Here is a 21497-nt window from a genome sequence, read left to right on the forward strand (position 1 = left end):
CGTCTATTCAGACAGATGTAGGAGGGGTAGTAATTATTATTTTTCTCTCTTCCAGTCAGGTCCTTTTTCCCATAGATTTCATAGTTCACTAATTAAATAATAGTTAAAAGCGACACCTCTGAAAAAAATGAGACTAGGTTAAGAAAATGATACGATTTTTTACTTCCAGTTCGCGGCAGTTTGCTCCAGCCAGCCTAGCTAAATCTTTAGTGTTAACATAATTAGGTCTTGCAGAATAATGGCCCATTTTACCAGCTATCATTTCAGGTTAATAAAAACATCACATAATTTTAAATGTTACTACTCCATTTTAATTCAATCGTCAATTAAAAAGAGCTCTTGGGTGATGGGAAAAGGCAGAGAGGGGATTCCAGCAATAGTTAAATGCTCAACTGTATTAATCTAAACAACACCCCCTAAAATCATTTAAGTCTTCTTGGTAGACATATTCCAGGACCTACTCTAAAAATGTATTAGGGGTAGAATTTTTCTGCCATAATAGATCTCAAATAACTGCATTTTTCAATATTAATATAAAGTTTTCCCAGATGTTATTTTCTCTTTTCTAGTTAAATGCAATAACATGATTTATACAAGGGATATGTCTGTTTCTTAGTTATTTGATTCTTCAGATGCAAAATGAAGATGATAATATGTGAGTCACACCTTACCAGGTGTTGTAAAGAATAAAAATTCTCCATGTTCCCAAGATTGTTGGTGAAACTTCAAAATATGATAACTGGCATTCTTAACTCTTTCTGACATTATGTTTATGTGCAGTTTATGCTGAGAATTTATTGGCAACTGTTTTAGGTAACTAAAGGAAAAAACTACTTGTAGTGTAAAAAAAGGGAAAACATAGTTAAAAGTAAAAAATTCTTCCATATGGAAATGGTCAGAACTGTCAGAATATTTATACCAAGTGGACATTTGATATTTCTTGGAAAGAAAATTGAATAAAATCTAGTCCTGATTTCCTGAGGCAAAGAAAGAAATTTTCACAACCACATATTTGGATCCACACTCTAGGGATGTTCCTTATCTGTGTTTTTCATTCCTATATGCCATTAAGGGTGCCCAATTAGATTTTCTAAAAAAAAAAAAAAAAAAATCCTAGAGTTTTACCTAGTTATTCAGATTGTTCTAAGATGCAGCTTAGTTGCTGTCACCATTGTCATCTTTCTTGGTAAAGACTGGGAATCAAAATGGTGGGTAAGAAATTCTAGTTCAGAAGCTGAAGTTCTAAATTGCATCAGATCATAAACAGATAGAATTCAATGCATAACAAATATATAGAACATGTAGTTCAAAGTTCTCACATATTCCGTGTAACTCTCTGAGCAGACAAACTGTTAAATAGGTATTTTATTTAGTATTTAACAACAGGTGAAGTGCAACAACCCATTTCCCGTATAACACAGAGCATCCCATCTCAGAATATGGGGTCCTTACATCCCCAAAATACTGGATTATTGATGGCGGAGAGTGAAGATGATGGGAAAAAAGATCTGATTTCAGGGTTTCCTCACGGCTGCCCCCAGTCCCTCCAAACGTTCTTATATTCAGTAAGGCCACAGGTTGGAGAAAAAGTGAAGTGGAGCATTAACTATAGGAATTGTTGAACTGTGACCGGTATGTCTTCTCCCAACCTGTACCTGGGTAAGTGATTTGACCCATTTAGTCATTTGACTCAAGGGCACCTCATGCAGTGTTCATCTCCAGGCAGACCCACCAGGCAGGGGCCAGGACAAAAGTACCAATGGAAGCCCATAGGCCACACGTCTAAATATTTAAAAGTTATACATCAAGCTAACATAGTGTTAAATAACACTATGTTCCATTCTGCTGTTTTAACACAAATACCTTCATAACAATCGGAAACCCAGGTATAGGTTTAGAATCTTTTAGACTGCTCAGAGTTCTGTACTGGACCCTGGCCCTGAGGCAGCCCTACTCTCTCTCCCACCCCTTAGCCCCTTCTTTTCTATCCCTGAGCTCTGGGTTTCACTGCAAGGAGCCTCTTCTCACTCGCGTGTGAATTCCCCAGCATATACTCCCAGGCCCAAGTCACTCATCTATCCATACATATTCACCCTTTGCCACCTCGTGCACTCAAGGATATGCACTCATTATGCTGCCTGCCTTCAGGAGTTTGGACCCTCAGAAGAGGCGTATACACCCTAAAAGTAGGTGGAGGACAGAATTCTAGGTTCCTGGCTACTGAGACAAAATTGGAGGAGGGTCAGAATGGGCCGCACTAAGCAAGGGCTGCTCTTTTCTGGGACTAAAGTTCCCCCTCTACCCTGTGCACAGGCTCAGAAATGAATCAATCCCACATCATCACAGGGCAGTCTAATTACGTTCCTATAAATACCAGCACTTTCTATATAGCTGAACCTTGGGACAAAGATTTCTTTGAAGTTTTATGTTCATCAGAGGTGTTGATGGAAGAAATTGTATTTGTGGTAAAGTTGATAGATTAACCAATCCTAAGGGCTAATCCAAGTAGAGACAAAGCAAGATTTAGGACCTTAAATATGTGAACAACTTAGTATCCACTTTTCACCCCAATCCTGTCCTTAGACATAATATTGTAGATGGAACCAGCTTTGCAAGAATGCTAGAAAACAGCAGATGAATAAAATCTACTGATTTGGGGTTTCACCAAAGTAATATACCCTTTAGAAGAATTTGAGAATCCAGATTAAAAAGAACATTTCATTTCCATTTGTTATATACCTAAAAGTGAATTTATTAAAAGCAGGTCACATCACTTTAGGAAATTCAGAAAACTATATCTAAATACACTGAATGCCAGATATGCCTCATCAATTTAGATTCTTATAGCTTCATAAAGATAAAAGGCAGATGAATTGATTTAGATCAGGCCTTCATTAAATGTTAGAATTAGCTTTCAAATACCATGTATTGAAATGTGCAGTCTGATTCCTGAGCATAGGGACAAAGCCATGAGTGGGTAATGATAAAGTGCATCATTGCTGGAAATAACACAGTCTACCTTTGGTTTGTGCTAATAAACTATAAGACAACTCCAATTTTAATATTAGAAATCCACCTCATTATAAGTAATCTCAAACTGTATGTTATCGGCATTTTCACGTGTAGTCTTTGGTGAGCCTGAAATATAATTTGCTGTTTATGCTTCTAATGTAAATTTCCAGTTTCTGGTTGGCCACGCCGGCACTAAGCCAGAGCTCTAATTTATTTCTATCTTTTCTTATTTCTTACATCAAAAGAGACTGTGGGTTTGAATAACAAACATTCAATCGACTTAGACGTGGGATGGCAGGCAGCACAGGCGTTACCTGTTTACCTTTTATTGCCTTCTTTGAATTGGTTTTTCTGGGAACAAAACCAATAAGACACGCTGTTCCTTAGTCTAGTTTCTACCGAGGATATTTATCAGAAGACTCCCCCTCACCCAATTTCAGCAAAGAGTGGCAGGAGGGTGAAGAATTCAGACTGGAAGCGGGCTTCTGACCTACCACCATCATAGGCTATTGCTCTACCAAGTCATGTAAGACTTCACTGTCCTTCAGACTCTGGCTTGGGCTGTTCATTGTTTTTGATGCCAGAAGATGCTGCTGCTAACACATTTGTAACCTGTAGGACAACAGTGTGCTGGGAATGGAATACACACTGTTTTAGTCACTTTGAAACTTTGCAGTGCTTCTCCCCTCCTCTCCCTGCCTTGCTGTTTTGCACAGTAATTGGCCTAATAAAAGGCAGAAACAAGAATTGATTACACCTTGGGCAGTACTTAAAACAAACTTTATTCTCAGGAACAGCAGTTATGTCTACTTGCTGCTGTATATTTTGATATTTCTGTAAATACTTAGTCTGAATATATTCAAAGTCAAATTGCTAATCACTCAATTTCCCTGCGACTTTCCTGGTTCCCCAGGTTGCCTCTTACGATACTCCATGTAAACACTGTAATTGGAAAGATACATAGATCAGCATCTCTAGAGTCACATGATCACATCAATCTGTGAAAATAGCATGACTTAAAAATAAAAGTCTCTTAGTACTCTGCCAACAGGCTTTGGCATAATCTTGGCAATCACTTAGATTTTTTTTTTTTCTGTTATAATTTTTCCCAAGTAGAAATAGTCTCATATTTTGCAGAAGTTGTCCAAGCTAGTGAACACCAATCCACCTTTCTGGTTACTAAATTCATCAGCTGAGTGTATTCAGTCCACACAGAAATCAGTAAAGCGAGTGTGAATCTGCTTGGCGGCTGCTCCTTTCATCTTAAGAAATCGCAATACAAATTCCTGAAATCGTTTATGCGGGAATTTTTATTCTTTAAATCTTCCAGTGTTAAAGCAACAAGAAAACACTTAGAATGTCCTTTGGTGGAATCTTATTACACTTGTTATATATGTAAACTGATATTCTTTGATGCCAGCAAGTTCGTTGCCCTTACAGAGAAATCTCTGCACAATGAAACAAAACAGAAGGAAAGAGGACAAAATAAAATGTCAGTCTTTGCTGATTTGAATTAGATACATTAACAGATTGTCTGGTAACACAAATTGGCAAGAATACAAAAAATCTACATATTACAGTATTTCAAGAAAAATAACTTCATTTGAATACAAAAGGATAGATACACTTTCTCTTTTTTCCTACAGCCACTCTTGGACAGTGGATGTGTGCTAGCACTGGGTGGACCCAGTGCTGCTAAGATATACGGGGTACGACTGGCTTGAGCTTTTGAAGGGGGGCTGTTACACATGTGCATTACTAACACCAGACAAAGAAATCTTTCAACCAACGAGGGTTACAGAGCAACGTTCACCAAAGCACAGGTTGGAAGGGGTTCAGGGACTGAAGCAGGCCAATATGGCAGCTTGTAACACACTTCCTTAGACCCACAATGCACTGCCAGCAAAGGATGCTTCAGTTTGGTTGGTTCACACACGGGGCCGGGTGGTGCGTGGGGCACACCACGTGCGAGTAGCCAATGTTTTTAGGTTGGTTGATTTGTTGTTGTTTTTCTGTCGTTCCTTTCGGGGGGCTGTCACAGCCTTTCCAATCGGCGATAAGCTCTGCAGCGGGCAATGTGATTTGCAGGGATACTATCAACAGCTGCCAACGCCTCTGGAGTCAGAAATTACCAGTCTTGACTCCGGTGTGCTGTCCACGGCTGTTATATATGGCTTAGTTCAGTTGGGCCTTCTTAGTTTGTACACTGTGTTTGAGTGGGGGGGTCTGAGGGTGGGTTTCCTATGTTAGTAGCAAATGCTGGGGCTGTGTTTGCTTCCCCACGGCCGGACCCATCTGGTGGCTGGATGCGCCGCCTAGATCGCCAGGGGGCCGGCTGTCCCCAGCAGAGCGGCCAGCGGCAGCAGCAGCGCGGGGGAGCCGCGCGAGGGCGCGCCCTGGCCCGAGTCGGAGCCGCAGCTGCCCGATTCCTCACACCGCAGCTTCTCGCACAGGATGCCCGTGTACGCGGCGGGGCACAGGCAGCGCACGTTGTTGTGGCACGTCCCTCCGTTCTGGCAGTGCAGGAGCTCGTTGTCGCAGACATTCGCTGCAGAACGAGGGAGGGGGGCGCGGGGAGGAGAAGCAGAATCAATTTAAGTTCATCTGCTACATCATGTTTTCAGCTTTAAAAAACTCTCTTATCGATCTTGTGCACCCCCCTCCCCTCCGCAAACTAAGCATGTGACTCCAATTTCCAAACAAATGTAGTCTGCTGCCTTTGTTTTGATCATATTAATTCTTTTCATATAGATTTTTGCTGCAATCTTGGATATTATCATTGTCCATTTCAGGCTATCAAATACAAAGCAATGTGATACTCCTGGTTTGGCAGTATCTTCTCTTCATGGAACTGGGACCTGTTGTGACCTCCAGGGTGTTTCAAGGATAGTGCCTGATACAAGAATGCAGAACTTTGAGGCCAGATGAATGGAATTAAAATGCAAAGCAGTATTGCTAAAATGACCGAGAACCTCTAAGGGGTGGGCCATTCTCCCTGCAGGTGATTCCAGGGCTGCATGCAGGAAGGCAGGAGGAACCCACGGACAAGCACAGGGCAGGGGGCAGGCAGCATGCTCCCGGTGAGGCAGCAGGCAGATCCGAAGAGAGAAAGCTTTTCATGGGAGGAATGTGAGGAAGAGCAGTCCCATCTGCCCCTAATAGCCTATTAGGATATTTATTGCCTTGTAAATATAGCAAGTAGAGTCCAAGGTTACCTTGATTTCCAGGAATAATAATAAATGCAATGGTGAAACCCTGATTATCAAAATTTCACTGTGTCCATCAATTTACAGAATCAGTTGGAATAAATCAAGCAAGCAATTTCAGATACTAAAATTCATTCACAGTCCCTGTCATGTAACTTGCATCTCTAATCATTTCTTATTCATTCAAAAAACTAGTTATCCTCATTAATTCAATGTCTCCTATTATTTTAGATAATCAAGGTTTCACTGATTTAGCAGAATGATAAATAGAACACAGAGAAATTAAAACAACACCAAAGAGCAAAAAAGCCAAGAACACTTGCCAGCAACATATGCTGCTTAAGCACTTAATATATAGAACCACTCTGGAAGGGGTGGGGGGGGGGCAGGGCACAGAGCAGAAAAAGTAGCTTCTTATAAATTATAACATTCTTCATTTTTTAAAAATGTCATAGTCAAATTTCCCCAGGGATACCACATGAATTAAACACACACACACACACACATACTATTACTATCAAGTGTAAAGTATTTAAAAAACCCTCATCTCCCAAGTAATAATTCAATAGAGAATATTGCCTTGTCCATTAATTATGTTCAATAGTATGTCACCTTCAAAAGAAGCTTCTTAAATGCAAACGTGCTAATGCTCTGTGTGCAAATGAGCTGAAAAAAGATGGTGGTGGATGCTCACAGGGTTAATAACAAAGTGCCCTAAACAGGGCCCTATTTTCCCACCTTCCACAACAATTCCTTGGCGACCTCTAATATAGTTGCATAATGGATTGGTATAATTAACAAATGTATCCACATTTGCTATCTGTAAATGTTAGAAGTGACTATTAAGGCCTATAAATCCTTCAGGCTCAAAATATTGATATACAAGGTAGTGTTCCAGGGGTTCTAATGATTATGTAAGCTACTTCTCATTGGGTGGCTTAGAAACCATGAATATTAGACCCAAATTATAGTATTTCATGAGTCATGGTTTAAAATGTCAAGATCTGTAGCTTTGAGGCAAAGTGTATGAGGGTAGAGTGGTTAAATTCATGGTCAAAACTGACAAAAAGCCTCTTTTTTTGGTGGTTGTTCATTTGGAAAGCATACATAGGTTTTCAGGATTTTGTTTTGCTTACACTTTAGGAAATATCTGTTTAATTGGGGCAACATGGAATAAACAGATCCAAATAACTGTTTCCATTTAAAGTTAAAGATTCTCAGCATTTCTTGTTCCAGGCAGCAGATAGCTGAATGGGATATTTCCTTTCATTTGGGCACTACACATAGGGAAGTATTGTTTCCATCAATATTGATAACTGCTTGCCTTGAATAATTGAGAAGGAATCGATAGTTAATTAAATATCACTCCCCTTAAGAAAAAAAAAAAGCTATTTTTCTTCTTCTTGGACCTGAATGTAAATCAGTTGTTGAACAGAGGTTTCTTTTTTTCAAGAAGCTTGTGATTAAGTTAAAATTCAATACCTTTCCTACATTTAAATAATCTACTACTTGATGTTGATGACTGTGAGAAATTTAATAAATATTCAAGGACCAGATGTAATCCAGGATTAATAATCACATCAGTTGGGGTAATATGTTTTCTGTAAGAGATAAGCAGAAAAAATGAAACCTGGAATATATTTAATTACTTTAGAGTTCACTTTAAGACACACTACATTTGGTCTCTTGATTGTGCTATTCAACAAATACAGAACTTTACCATATGCACCGATCTCTCTGTTGGAATCATGTGCTAGAAGTACATCTAAACCTAACTACAAATCTTACCTGCTATTCATAAACTTATGCTCCACCTTCATGTCATTTTGAATCAAATTTGTGGTGCTTAATGAATAAACTAGGTGGTTAACAAATATCACTGAGCTCTTCTTCAGCATATGAAACCTTGTACTGACCACCATGAAAAAAATAAAAGAAATAGAAAGCATGATCTCTGCTCTTATAAGGTTCACATCTGGTTGGGAAGATAAAATATATACAAGAAATAATCTAATATTAATTTCATTAAAATGCTTTTATCATTTCCGTCCAGCTCAATCAACATCTGTTGTGTGCCAGGTGCCCTGCTAGACTGTATGGTTGTAACTCTGCCTGCCCTAAAGGAGCTCACAGTTTTGCAGAAAACAAACAAATGAACATACACAGAAGTAATTATGATACAATATTAAAAAAATACTATAAAGGAAGTATTTGCCAACTGTTAGGGGAACTCAGATGCTGGTATAAATAATTATTTGGGGGAAGACTAGAGAAGACTATAGAAAGGAGATTGTATTTGAACAATGACATGCATCAGGCAGATATTGGTAGAAAGAACATTATGGGTGGGGAAACTGTATCAGTAAAGGCAAGAAGACGTGAAAATACATTGTGCTGGTCATTAACCACTTGTCTCTCAACTCTAAATCCACCTTTCCTTCTGTTGTTGAGGCTGAAACCCTGCAAGCTGTCTCCTGGTTTCTGCCAACAGGGCGCACTAGAGGGAACAGAGAAGGTAGGAGGAAGGAAGCAGAGATTTCCCTTTTCCTGATTCATGGCTCTTCCTAAGAGTATTGCCCCACCAATGGCCCTACATCCCAAAAGCAGCAGTTGGTTCTGGGGCTCAGCCTTTTCAGAACCAGTTTCAATCTCACCCTTAGAGGTTTCTACACCAACCTGGCAGCATTCCTTCTCTAGAGGTTTGAGCCCCAGCTCCAAGGGGCCCCTGCCTAGCATTTCAGAGGTAATAGCAGCAGCCAAGCATTACCCCTCCTAAGAGGTACAGCTCCCACATCTGTGGAGTCTCTCCTCCAAACTGTTAGTTTCTTTCTCTTTTTAATCATTAATCAGTGGTTATTTATTGATAAATCACTTATAGATAGAAGTGAGAGGATTATCCATGAGGTCTTTTGTGGTGGTTGTTTTGTTTTTCTTTTTAAATTTTATTTATTTATTATATAGCAGGTTCTTATTAGTTACCTATTTTGTACATATTAGTGTATATATGTCAATCCCAATCTCCCAATTCATCCCACCACCCCCCCACGGCAACCCCCCCCCCACTGCTTTCCCCCCTTGGTGTCCATACGCAAACTGTTAGTTTCTAATAACCCCATCATCTTTCCTGTAATTCCTCAGTCCAAGAGAGATAACTGCTCCCTACTTACACAGTTACTATCTCTGTGTTATTTCAGTGTCCTCTTCTCATGTTTAAATTCTAAAGCACCTGTTTAACCATTCCCCTTAGTAAATTCTCTCTCTCCGTTGAAACACATAGTGTGGGTTCAGTTTTCTCACTGGAGCCTGGGAGACACATGGAAAATGTTGGTGAATGATGACTGAGCCTGGGAGACACATGGAAAATGTTGGTGAATGATGAATGGCATGGCCTGGATCTGAAGGTTCTATGTAACATTCTACAGAGTTTAGATAATAGGCAGTGGGAAGCTGTCAAAGACCTATGGGCAGGGTGGTGATTTAAAGGGGGAGAAAAGGTGAGGCTAGACCTGAGAAAGGACAGGCTGGAGGCAAGGTGACCAGATACTTCAATAGAATAGGCTTGGTCTGGGTTAGAGCAATGGGGAGAAGGAAGAAGGAACAGATTTGGAGACAGGTTATTTGAAATAGGTAAGAGAGAGTCTGAGGTTCCTGTTTTTGGCATTTGGATGCATCATAATGCAATTTATTAAGAAAAGAAGATTGGAGGAAATGTTTGGTCAGAAAAGAAAATAAACTTTTTTTGGACCTATTGATTTGGAAGGATCTATAGGCTCTTCTGCAGGGGTCTTGTTATTAGCTGGAAAAACTAGTTAACAGTTCAGGAGGTAGTTCATCTTGGAGATACAGATTTGGAGCAGGGGTGATGGTGGTCATTGTTACAAAAATTGAAGAGAAAGGAATAGAAGACCTCATCCTGCTAGAATATAGACTAAGTCAAAATGAAGACTGCAGCCAGAACCCTGAAGAACATCAGCATTTAAGCCATAGGCAGAGAAAGAAAGACCAGGAATGATGCTGAGAAAAGAAGATCTCAACAAAATGCAGTGATGAAATGAAGTTATAAAATTAATCATAGAAGTCTTCCTGCTGTGGTTGGCTGTATCTAGGAATAAATAGACGGGAAGAGTATGAGAGGAAGGGCACTTTGAGCTGGATAAAGGAAATACGCAAAATAAGCATTTCATGCTCTTGATAGAATCTGGCAGAAGGGATTTTAGAATAGAGAAAGGATTGGAGGAATTTGAGGAATTAACATTTAATAGAGGTCTTTGGTTGTCAGTCTAAAGTCGTAGTTTTCAACAGTAGATGAATTTTGTCTTCCAGGGGCCATTTGCCAATGTCTGGAGATATGTTTGGTTGTCACACCTCGGGGGAGGGCATGCTACTGGCATCTAGTGGGTAGAGATGCTACTAAATATCCTGCAATAAACAGGGCAGCCTCCTCCCCTGCCAAAAAAGAATTACTCCTCAATTAATGTTGGTGATAAAAGGTTGAAGGTCTGGATCAGGGTATCAGCCACAGCAAAGAAGATAGGCAGTTGTCCTTATGTATATTGGGGAAAGGAGAATGAAGAGGACTTGGTGACTTTAGATCAGAGAGAGTGAGTTTTCAGGTGTAGAACCATAGGAATTAAGACGAACGTAGTACTCAAAGCTGAAATTTAAGAGCAGATTATCTTCCTGGGGGAGTTAAATCAGAAGACTGGGATCTAAATGGTCTAAGACAGACCACTTAGTATTGCTTACAATTAAAGAGGAACCAAAATCACCCTTGTCATGTAATTAATCCTACCTTGCTCTGATAGAAGTAGTAAAATCAAAGCTTGAGGAAACTTCAAAAACTATCTAGACAAGCTCTAGACGAGGAAACCGAAAACAAGGGTAGCTCTAGATCTAGCATCCAGGTCTCCCAATTTACAGATTACTGCTCTTCACACAGAAGAGAACAGTCAGGAGAAATGCAGTGAATGTGCCGCACAGTGTGAAATGCATTCTACGCTCCCCAAGACAACATAAGTAACTCCTCTGTAGCTCCTCAGTAGACTTTCATTTGTATTGACCAACTGATCTGTTTTCATACCACACTGGGCGGAGGGCTTTGTTGATAGCATTAAATTTCACATCTTCTAGAGTTCCAACACATTCTGGCAGAGCTCCAAATACAAATCAGCTCATACATAAAATACCAAAAATATCAAGGTCTAGCTTGGGAAAGGCAAATATGTTGCATATGCTTTGATTTCCTCTTCCTCTATGTAGAAAACATAGCTACTTAATCATGGCATTCTTTTGCACTAAACTTCAGAATTCCTTTCAACACAAGGTTTTGTAATAAGAACATTTTGTATTCTATTACAAGCTAATCACTAAAGGGATGTCGCCTATAAGCTGAAGTTATACATAATGGCCCATCTCTGGGAACCCTGCCTCCCAGGTAATGAGCGTTAAGCTAAAATACCTTTGTTTAGCTCGCAGGAAACATCCTGACCAGGCCCACCTGTGAATGACCGCAGGGAGGAAGAAACTAACACATCTGTTCCAGAGGCTGACCAGAACCAGGAAATATTTGACTTTACTCCCTCCCCTTTTAGAATAAAAGAAGCCGGAATTCTAACACAGGCAGGATGGTTCTTTGGGGCATGAGTCCACCATCTTTTCAGTTTGCTAGCTTTCTGAATAAAGTTGCTATTCCTTGCCCCAACAGCTCCTCTCTCGATTTATTGGCCTGTTGTGTAGCAAGCAGTTTGAGCTTGGACTTGGTAACAGTTTCAGGCATTTACCACCAGTTGATAGAACTGGCATGAGGATAAACACCCATTTACAAAATCCTGGCATTATCTCCATTTCATTTTGCATAGCATTGCAGATTAAAAATCCAACTAGGGATTTCTACCCAATAAGCACTTTGCAGTTATCACTTCTTTATTTGGTGTCCTTCAGTGTGGATTTGCCTCAAACTGAAAACGCTGACCTTATTTTGTTAAGTATTTACATTAAGCATGTCCCGATTATTTCTACGTTGCTTTTGACAAATTAACAATGTGCTATCTCAATAAATAGTGAAGGTTCATTTTTAAATCTCTTACACAAAACTTGATCTAGTATTGGATACAAATTGTTATTTGCTAGACACAATTCTTTTTATTATAATAAAATATAATCCTTAGATACAGAAAAAGCTAATACTACTTTGGTAATAGCTTGACTATATTCTAAAGGATCATTTTACTATTGATAGAAATAAATTCATTATGGTGTGTCCAATATCACACCATATATCCTATAATCCCATGATGTTTCAAAATTAGGAATGCTTTCAAACCAAGATAATCTGTGGCCCTTGATAGATAAGGTTATAGTATTAATGTTAGACCCAAACAGAGTTATGTTGCAAAAAGATGAAGTGTGGAACCCTGATGCAAAGGCTGAAGTCAGCAAGCTCTGATCATAGCTTCAGTAAGCAAGACACCATAGTAGACAAATAAACTCCCACAGTTGCTACAAGTTTATAAAAACACTAGGAATTTTCACAGTGAAAGAATAGGGACAAGCAGCATTTCTTCCTCCTTCTTTCACTTCTTTTTAGTTTTCTTCTAGGTTGGATAATGAGAGTCACAGGGATGTGGCTAAATCATTTGCTCCTTCAACTTTTTTTTGTAAGTTTCTTGATTGCCATTCATTTTTGCCTCTTCCTAAACTGCAAACTATTGTCAAAATGTGAATTATAAGACCTTGATTCCTTTTCCCTCTATTAGTCCTTTCTGGAAGGTATGGAAAAGCAGACTTAGAGAGGGAACCAAAATGTGCAAAGAGGGCACAAGCCAGGACTTAGTATAGCTACTTGTTCTATTCTTCTTTTCTTTTATGACCTGAAGGGTCACTTATTCCTGTTATAGTCATGATAACCCATTACATTACCACAGGGAAGGTTTCTTTCTTCTCTTTGGGTCTTGTTCAAAGCTATACATTTAGGTTTGCCCTGTCAGTGAGCTGCTAGGCTTGAGCAATGCTGGGTCTGTATTTATAGACTTGAAAGTTTCTCTTTTTGGCTTTGTCTCCTGCACTTCAAGGAATCGAGGCAATGTGTTACCATGACAGCCTTCCTTGATGGCTGTATTAATAAAGTGACCTCTACCTTCACCACCTGAAACAAGCCTAGGATTGCTGAGGGAAAGATGTTCCAAATGTTCCCGTCCTTTTCAGAGAAACGTCAAAGAGCAAATAACCTCCACGAAACAGGCTAATAACAAAGGCATGTGTGCAACATTCAGTTCTGATTTAGGCATTTGAGAGTCTGTGGCAGGGAGATGAAGAGCTGTGATTATGACCCATTTATTCAGGCTTGGCGGCTGTTTTACTAAGTTGTGAGATGTGAGAGGTAAAACTGAACCTACAGGTTAGCTCCTAGTATAGAGAAGAAACTTTATAGACTGTTGTCTAATGGCCTTTTGGGGAATTCTAGGTACATTTCTCCTATCTTTTCTTACTTATGTCTGGCCATGATTGGGGATATGGCTTAGTGGTAAAAAACACTGATTAAGAGTCATAAAACCTGAGTTCTAGTCGTCACTTTGCTGTAAGGCCTTGGACATAACACGAAACCACTTAGTGACATCCATCCATTCATCCATCCATCCATCCATCCATCCATCATCCAATCAGGTACTGTTCTAGATGCTGGGCCCACAGTGTGAGCCAGACGGGCCATGCAGATGCTTCTGTGGGGCTCACATTCTAGTGACAGCTATAAAGTTAGAGAAAGAGTTTGAAGTAGGTGTTTCTAAAGTTCTCTTGAGCTCTGTGATTTGCGTGAATATTTCTCATGGAAAGCCTATCATCTTAAAAGGCAAAGAGTGAGGAATTCTTTCTCTTTTTCGTCAAATACATGATACCAGTTGGACTTCTCCAGTATTATAGTCCTGGTGATGACGTAGGTGGCTGTTGGCTTGATCGGTTTTGCCTGCTGGTGCCCCACTGAACAGAGATCGTTTTTCTCCTCACTAAAAGCATGAGGTGCTATGAAGAGAATTAGGTGAAGAACTTGTGATTCAAGTCTGGTCTCTGTGGTTAATGGGCTGGGTGAACTCGGGGAAATCGTTTAACCTCTTTTGCCTCTCTTGCCTCACTTCTAAAGCAAGGATAATAACACTTGTCCTATTCACCGACCTCACAGTTGTTGGGAGCTTCAAGAAGAATTATGTGGTGGTGCTTTAAAAAATATAAAACACAACCTAAGTATACTTTGCTAATGTTCAATACCTTCCCAATCTCTCCTAATGCTAGAAGCTCAGAGTGGAAGAGCAGGGTTTTTAGTTTTACATCTGCCAGGATAATGAATTAATCACTACGATTCTAATGCAAGGTACTTGAAGTGAAAAGGAAGTAAATGTCCTCACTCAAAGACATCATCTGTATATGTCCTCTGTAGATATGAATCTTGAGACAGCACGGGGTCAAACATGCAGTTACTGAATATTTGAATTCAACTGCTGTGTACTTGCAAGGTCAGATTGGACCGGCAGTGCCTGTTTTCTCAAAGGTGACTTGTATACTTGCATTTAATGAGCATTCTCCTGTACGAATCAGAGTACATAAGGTGTGTTTTCAGAATACCAGGGGGGTACTGCCCCTTGGCCAACCTTTAGCTTCTGCGATGGTAAAGCAGGGGATACAGTATCTATCTAGACTGAAACCTGGGAGCCATTAAGTGAAAACATCCTTGCTTTCCTGCTCTCAACCTATACTCCTGTCTGTGCCTGTATCCATCATGGGACAGTGATGCCGGTGGCATGATCCCCGTGTGACAGCATCCAGCCTACTTTGTTTCAGTGTAATGAGGCCAAGAAGCAGAACTAAAGGGGCCGAAGGGAACAATGTGGAGCTGTCAGCAGGTGGTCAGACATGTCTGGGTAATCTAGTACAGCAGGTTCTGACATTAGAGAGCAGCCATTCTATTCTTATTCATCTAATAACAAAGCACTGATTATGGGAGTGACACTTGCTCTTGTCCAATCAAAGGAAATGCTACTCAAAACATCATAAGAAAGCCATATTCATTTGAAGGAGCCTATGCCTGCAGTATGCAGTAACCCAGCTAGCGTGAATGCAATAACAGGTGACTCGAATGCAGGAGCTAGAGGCACTGCCCAAACACCCCCCGAGTTTTTAGCGGTTGCAAACTGAAAAAAAACCTTTGCTGATGTTGAGAAATAATTAATTTGTTGAGAATCCCACAAGCCAAAGGCTGGGCACCTTTCCTAAAGCGATCTTTAATGATGTATTGAAATCCTATTTAGGTCAACACCTTCAGACACAGATGCAGGCAAGGTGCTCATAAAAACGGTGCTGAGAAATCACAGAGTTTCTCATCTGGTATCAGAAAATGCACTTGTCTAGTTTAATAAAAAGGTGCAACCTCTACTCTTTTGCCCATGGCGAAAGACGGCATTCATTGGGAGGCATAGTCACACACGATGGCAACATACATCAGGGTATAAACCACCATTTCAAAGTACATGTCATTATGTCAGAAGAGAAAGCAGTACAAATATTTATCTAGTGTGATCCCCAGAAGTACAGACATATACCTCTCCATGTACCTTTTGTAAAATAAACTTTAGAGAAAGTACTGGGACAGAGTCTAACGAAATGTGACCAGTGTCCATCTCTGGCTGGTAGGCGTGCAAGTGATTTCAGTAACTTTAATTTTCATCTTTATACATTTTACTCTTTCCAAATTGCCTGGAATCAATGTATAGTCCTTTGAAAATATTAAAAGTGTTAATAAAAAGAATTTTACTTGAGAAAATAAAAGTATCTTTTACTGAGATGATAAAGGTAATTTCAATAAATGAATCATGTGACCACATTTTGCCACATTTCAGTACTTGTTATTAATATGTATTTCTAGTCAAACTACCAATTATCTTAAATGTCTACAAAAACTATCTCAGGAAAGGCATAATCCTATAATCATACACAATCTTATACTCATACACAATCCTATACTCATACACAATCTATACTCATACACAATCCTATACTCATACACAATCCTATACTCATACACAATTCTACACTCATACACAATCCTACACTCATACACAATCCTATAATCATACACAATCCTATACTCATAAGAGAGACAAAGACACTAGGATTCATTGCCTTGCAGAACACTGTACAGCCTCAGGTGTGAAGGGAACCAGTAGGGTCTCCTGAGCTAAAGTGATCTGTAGCCCAAGGGCCATCTCATTGTGAACTAGTGCAGACTGATGCAAAATGAGGGGACATTTTTACATTTGAAGATCAAGCCATAGTGAGGACTGTAATTGAATTTCCCACCACCTTTCCAGTAGAGGGGCTCATAGTCAGATTTAACCTAAAGAAAGCATATTTCGTACTACTTGAGTTTGTGGGAGACTCATACCTGCTACACTTGTACATGTCTGCACTATATCTGTGACCTGTTCATTGTGGCTGTGTCATGAATATTCAGTCCTGTCCCTGGCACAAATAGATGTCTGATAAATATTTATTAAGCAAGTAAATAAAATTCATCCTTTGTTCTCTGCCTCCTTCTGAGTGGTGGATACAAATCTATTATTAGTAGACTGCTATCAATACAAGTGGATATACAGCTCATAGGTTGGAGAGCAGGAAGTAGAAGGAACTTTTCCTCAGTGGCCTCCTTTCAGTTTCCGTGGAGTGGGAGGTAAGGTTTCTGCTGAGCATGAGAGGCAGAGTTAAGCTGGGGTTAACTCATGCTCTGGATTTAAGGGAAGGGATAGATATTTGGCGGGGAATGGGAGGAAGCTATCTAGGGACACACCGAAAAATCGCTGGTCAGCTTTGACATTGCAGCTCAGCTTGTGTGTCATGATTTGTTAGGGCTTCTCATAAGTGATTCCATAATGAAGAATATTAGCTAGAAGAGAATGGTGATTAGTTTGGGGTTTTTTCCTTTAATGATACAATATATGCTTTGGGAAGGGATGGAGGGAGGGGAAGAAGCAAGGGTAGGCAGATGAGTTAAAAGATCAGAAGCATTCCCTTCATGTTTCATTAGTCACAACGTATTACCTCTCACAATCTTGGCATTGTGGGTAATATGAAAGTAAAGAAACATGGCCCTGAAGGAACTTAGTGACATGTTTCTTTTAATTGGAACGTGACTAGTTAAATTTGGAAAACAGGCTAAAGGAAGGTGCAGATGGAGCTGTTCTATGTGGCACTGGGGTGGAGGTGAGAGATCATCATGGCACTTAGAAGAATGCAAGAAAAAGGACTTGGTGTTCTTTAAGAATTGTAAAGGAAAATCCATACAGCCCCATTCAATGCTGAAGACAGATCTGTAAAACAGTTCACATTCTGAGGAGGAGGAAGAGTCATACTACAGGCCTTTGATATTCGGCATTAAGATATTCAAGTGTCTGTGGCTGAAAGGAGATAATTGTGTCATTAATTCACATGCGCGGGTTTTTTTCTTTTTTTTTTGGAGACAGAATTTCAATGCCTTTGAGCACTTTGTAAAGCTAAAATATAATTTGGGGTTCCTGTTTGTCGAGCTATAGCCAAATGTCTCCTTAGAGACTTAATTTTTCCCATATATGCTTGGCAGGAGTGTTCCAAATACGGTCTAAGCCCCCTTAGGATTTTTAAACAGCAGGGATATTTAAGTATGAAAAATAGCTACTGAAATCACACAGCAGTAAATTTCTTAATGATTTTTTTTCCCTGGGAATCACTGTAACTCACTCTGGTCTTCTGTGGCCTTGCTGTCACCATAACCACCTCCTGACAATGTCAAACCAAGTCTTGGGAGGTGATTTTATAATGTCAGGATGAAACAAAGCCATTTCCCTGTTAATGCCAACGTCAAGGCAAAATGAATTGGTGTCAATAAATTCAAGGTGAGGAAAACAACGTTATGGAATGAAGAGAATGTGCAAAATGATGATGAGTCATTTAGGGATGCCAGGATCCAAATAAAATGACTGCTAATTTTCAAAAATGCATTTGTCACTGCACTGGGGACCAGACATTTAAGTAATCTAAAATACATTAGTGAGGTTAGGAAAGGACAAAGGGGTTACAATTACAGACAAGTCATAAGCATACCTTTTCAATAAAGTCACAACGCACCATTGCCACTCACATTGTCTTTCCCCATTGTTAAATTCCTGAGACAGTCAAAATTTGAACTGCAAAGTTTAGTACTTAATTATTTACTGTGGTGGTATCCAGAAGTCTGGGTTCGAACACTGACATCACCACTCGTGGCTCTCCAATCTGAATTTCTGTGCCTCTGTTTCTTTATCTGTAACAGAGGCCATTTTACAGGGCTGTTGTGAGCATGAGAGATCATTCAACTCAATGATTATTATGAAGTGCTTTTTTAAGTGCCAGGCACTGCTCAAAGTCCTAAAATAAAAAGAATGGAAGAGCCCCAGAAATAGTGTTTATTTTTATAGCTTCATGTATTTATGTCTCATTAGATAATGTAACTTCACAAAGTGGATGCTCTTGTGTCTTTCAGTTCATTTTCATCATTAATAATTTCAGCTTCTTTGGTGCTTAAATACTCTTTGATTTGAAAAAATATCATCTTTCAATACTATAGCCCCTTACATGAAAAAACAATGGCAATTTATTTAGTTTTCTTTAATGAAGAGGAAAACAGACAAAAGTCCTTATTAAAGAAAGTGTTTAAAAAAGACAGGGATGCTAGACTAGCTCAGGAGTAACATTAAGTAATTCTATGCAACATAACTTTTACTGAAACTAAACTTCAAACATGAGGCATTAGAAAGAGGTACTCAGAGTCCTTTCTCAACATTCAAAGGAATCCTTTCATAATTGATTAAGAAAATGGTATAGAGATGAGAATAAATCTATACAGTAGATGACATAAAAAGGAGGGAATGAAGTCACTGCAAGTATGTAGAAGGGTGTTTTAAGGCTTTTCCTAAGAAGAGCAAGGCTGTTGTATCTCAGGACAGAGGAGAGCTAGTTAGATGGACGTCAAGAGGCTAGCAAGCAATGTGTGGGAGCTTTCAGATAGAGTGGCAGAAAAAAAAACAAAACAAAACATTATAAATTGGTTTGGATACAACTGGGAGGCTGTGAACATTATTTAAAACAGTAAAAAAATGTTAGTGCTTCTGTTTGAAGCAGACTAAGGCATAGCAAGGTTAGATGAAGCAGGGATGAATAAGATTTGGGTGGCTGGTTAAAGAGAAATCATATGATGTACTTTGAAAATATCTTGTTCTAACACACTTCACTTTCTTCGACATCTCTAATTCTTATCTTTGAATATATATAATCTTTATATTAATAAAGAGTTATTATAGAATATAAGCTCTGCGAAGATAAGGATTTTGACTGTGTTGTTCCCAGTTGTATGTGCAAGCCCTGAAGAGTGCCTAGTATCCAATATCCAATGAGTATGAGTATTTTTGAGTGAATGAACAAGTGAATTTTATAGAAAAAATTCACATATTCCGTATCCATTGCTTCATTTCTTCTTCTAGAATACTTTCCCATGGTGTTTACTCTCTATCCCCTAAATCAAAGGGATTTATTTATTTATAGCACTTCTACTGCACAGAAGTGGTATAGCCAGATTGAGTTCTCACTCACAGCCTTCAATGCTTGCTAAATGGATAATTCTGAAGTCAGAATCCTCCACAATGTGGGGAGACCAGAATCTCCCCACTGTCTGCTTTCACTCCCCAGTATGAACTTGCTACTCCTGGCTAATCTATTCACTATTTTAAACACACACACACATACACACACAAAATTAAAATAAATTATAAATAAGAGGCTAGACACTTTTACATGTCATCTTGGAGAATATTTCCACTAACCTGGCAGGATAGGTACTTACTATTATTATTACCATTTCCATTTTACAGGAAACCTGTGGATCTTATCCAAGCCCCACCAGTGACTGAGTACAGCAGTAGGACTAGAACTTAAACTACTCTGACACCAAAGCACTGTCAGTGCCTGGTGCCTTCCTGTCCCTCGACTGCTGTATCCTGGCCTCTGAGATGGTGCCTCTGCTTCTGGCCTGTCCTTCCCTAAACTCCCCACGTATTTTTGAATGTCTAACTCATGGACAACACCCATGGCTTCTCTAACTCTTCCAGCCTTCAGACACCAGTTCTGCCTTTCAAACCTTATGGCAGATGATCTGGATCTAGATCTGGACATAGATATAAAGGTAAATATAATTTGGATGGCCTGGGTTTACATCTTGCTTGCACCAAACACTAGCTGGGTGAGCCCATGCAAATCACTCGACCTACCTTTGCTTCATTTATAAAAGGGAGATAACCTCATAGGACTGTTGTGTTGATTAAATAAATTAATTAAGACATATAAGGCAATTGCAACAATGCACGACATAAAGTCCCTCAGTAAATGTTAAGTTTTATTTGACTCTTCAAAACCTACAACAAACACTCCTTTTTCATGTGTATTTCTTATCTCCCCAACTAAAGCATAAGCAATGTGAGGGCAGGGCTATTGTTGTCTTGTGCCTCATTTCATTGTCTGCACTGAGCAACGTGGTGCTTTGTGCAGAGCAGGTGGGCAATCTATAAACATTACTTCCTGAGGGTAGCAGACATCACTTTGTGCACTCGGCCATCTTTTGTCTTTGTATTCTAAGCATCTATACTATTTTCTGGTACATAAGAGGATATTCTTCATGATGTTTCTTCTAGCGATTTCTGCATTACTAAGATCATGTAAGAGTTAAATCGGTCCTGAGAATAGAACTGAAACAAATCTGAGTTTCATTACTAACTCCAAGTAGGGGCTTCAGACAAGTCCCTTAGCTTAGCTTTTAACACCTTTTGTTTCTGTTCCTTTTGTCATGGAGCTAAGGAGAGCAGCTGGGAAAGAGGGGAATCATGGAATTGGGTCGATTGGGAGAGAAATACCCATAGAAACCTACCTGGAGATGCGGCGCCAAGTGGGGCTGTCTCCAGCTCTGTTTGTTTTGGAGTTGTATCACATTTGAAGTTTAAAACCTTCAAGATCTTAAGCTGAACTGTTTCTTGGATTTAGCTCCTACCCAGGCTATTTCACTCCAAGGATCAGAAGGATGAATGACTCCCATGTGCTGCCCATAAAAGAGCACAGAAGGGTGAACAGGCCACCCCACAAATTTACATTCATACTTGTCCTGAGGCCAAAGCTAAGACCTTGATTCAAACGAAAACGTTTCTTGTCACTGGCTGTGCTGCTTGGTATGCCGTGTGA

At 39.6% G+C, this 21497-nt stretch overlaps 1 protein-coding gene across 12 annotated transcripts in view; it reads right to left on the minus strand.

Annotated features, from left to right (window-relative positions):
• Positions 1-1347: 1347 nt before the first annotated feature.
• The window catches only part of NTNG1 (netrin G1), a 338223-nt gene continuing 318073 nt past the window's right edge, over positions 1348-21497 (minus strand). For all 12 annotated transcript variants that reach the window (XM_060301827.1, XM_060301879.1, XM_060301855.1 and 9 more), the window contains one exon: positions 1348-5560. In XM_060301827.1, coding sequence (XP_060157810.1) covers positions 5328-5560 — 233 coding nt within the window. In that variant the 3' untranslated portion in view covers positions 1348-5327. The remainder of the gene's footprint in view (positions 5561-21497) is intronic.

The sequence above is a fragment of the Globicephala melas genome, chromosome 1 (assembly GCF_963455315.2).
Source record: "Globicephala melas chromosome 1, mGloMel1.2, whole genome shotgun sequence".
Lineage (NCBI taxonomy): Eukaryota > Metazoa > Chordata > Mammalia > Artiodactyla > Delphinidae > Globicephala > Globicephala melas.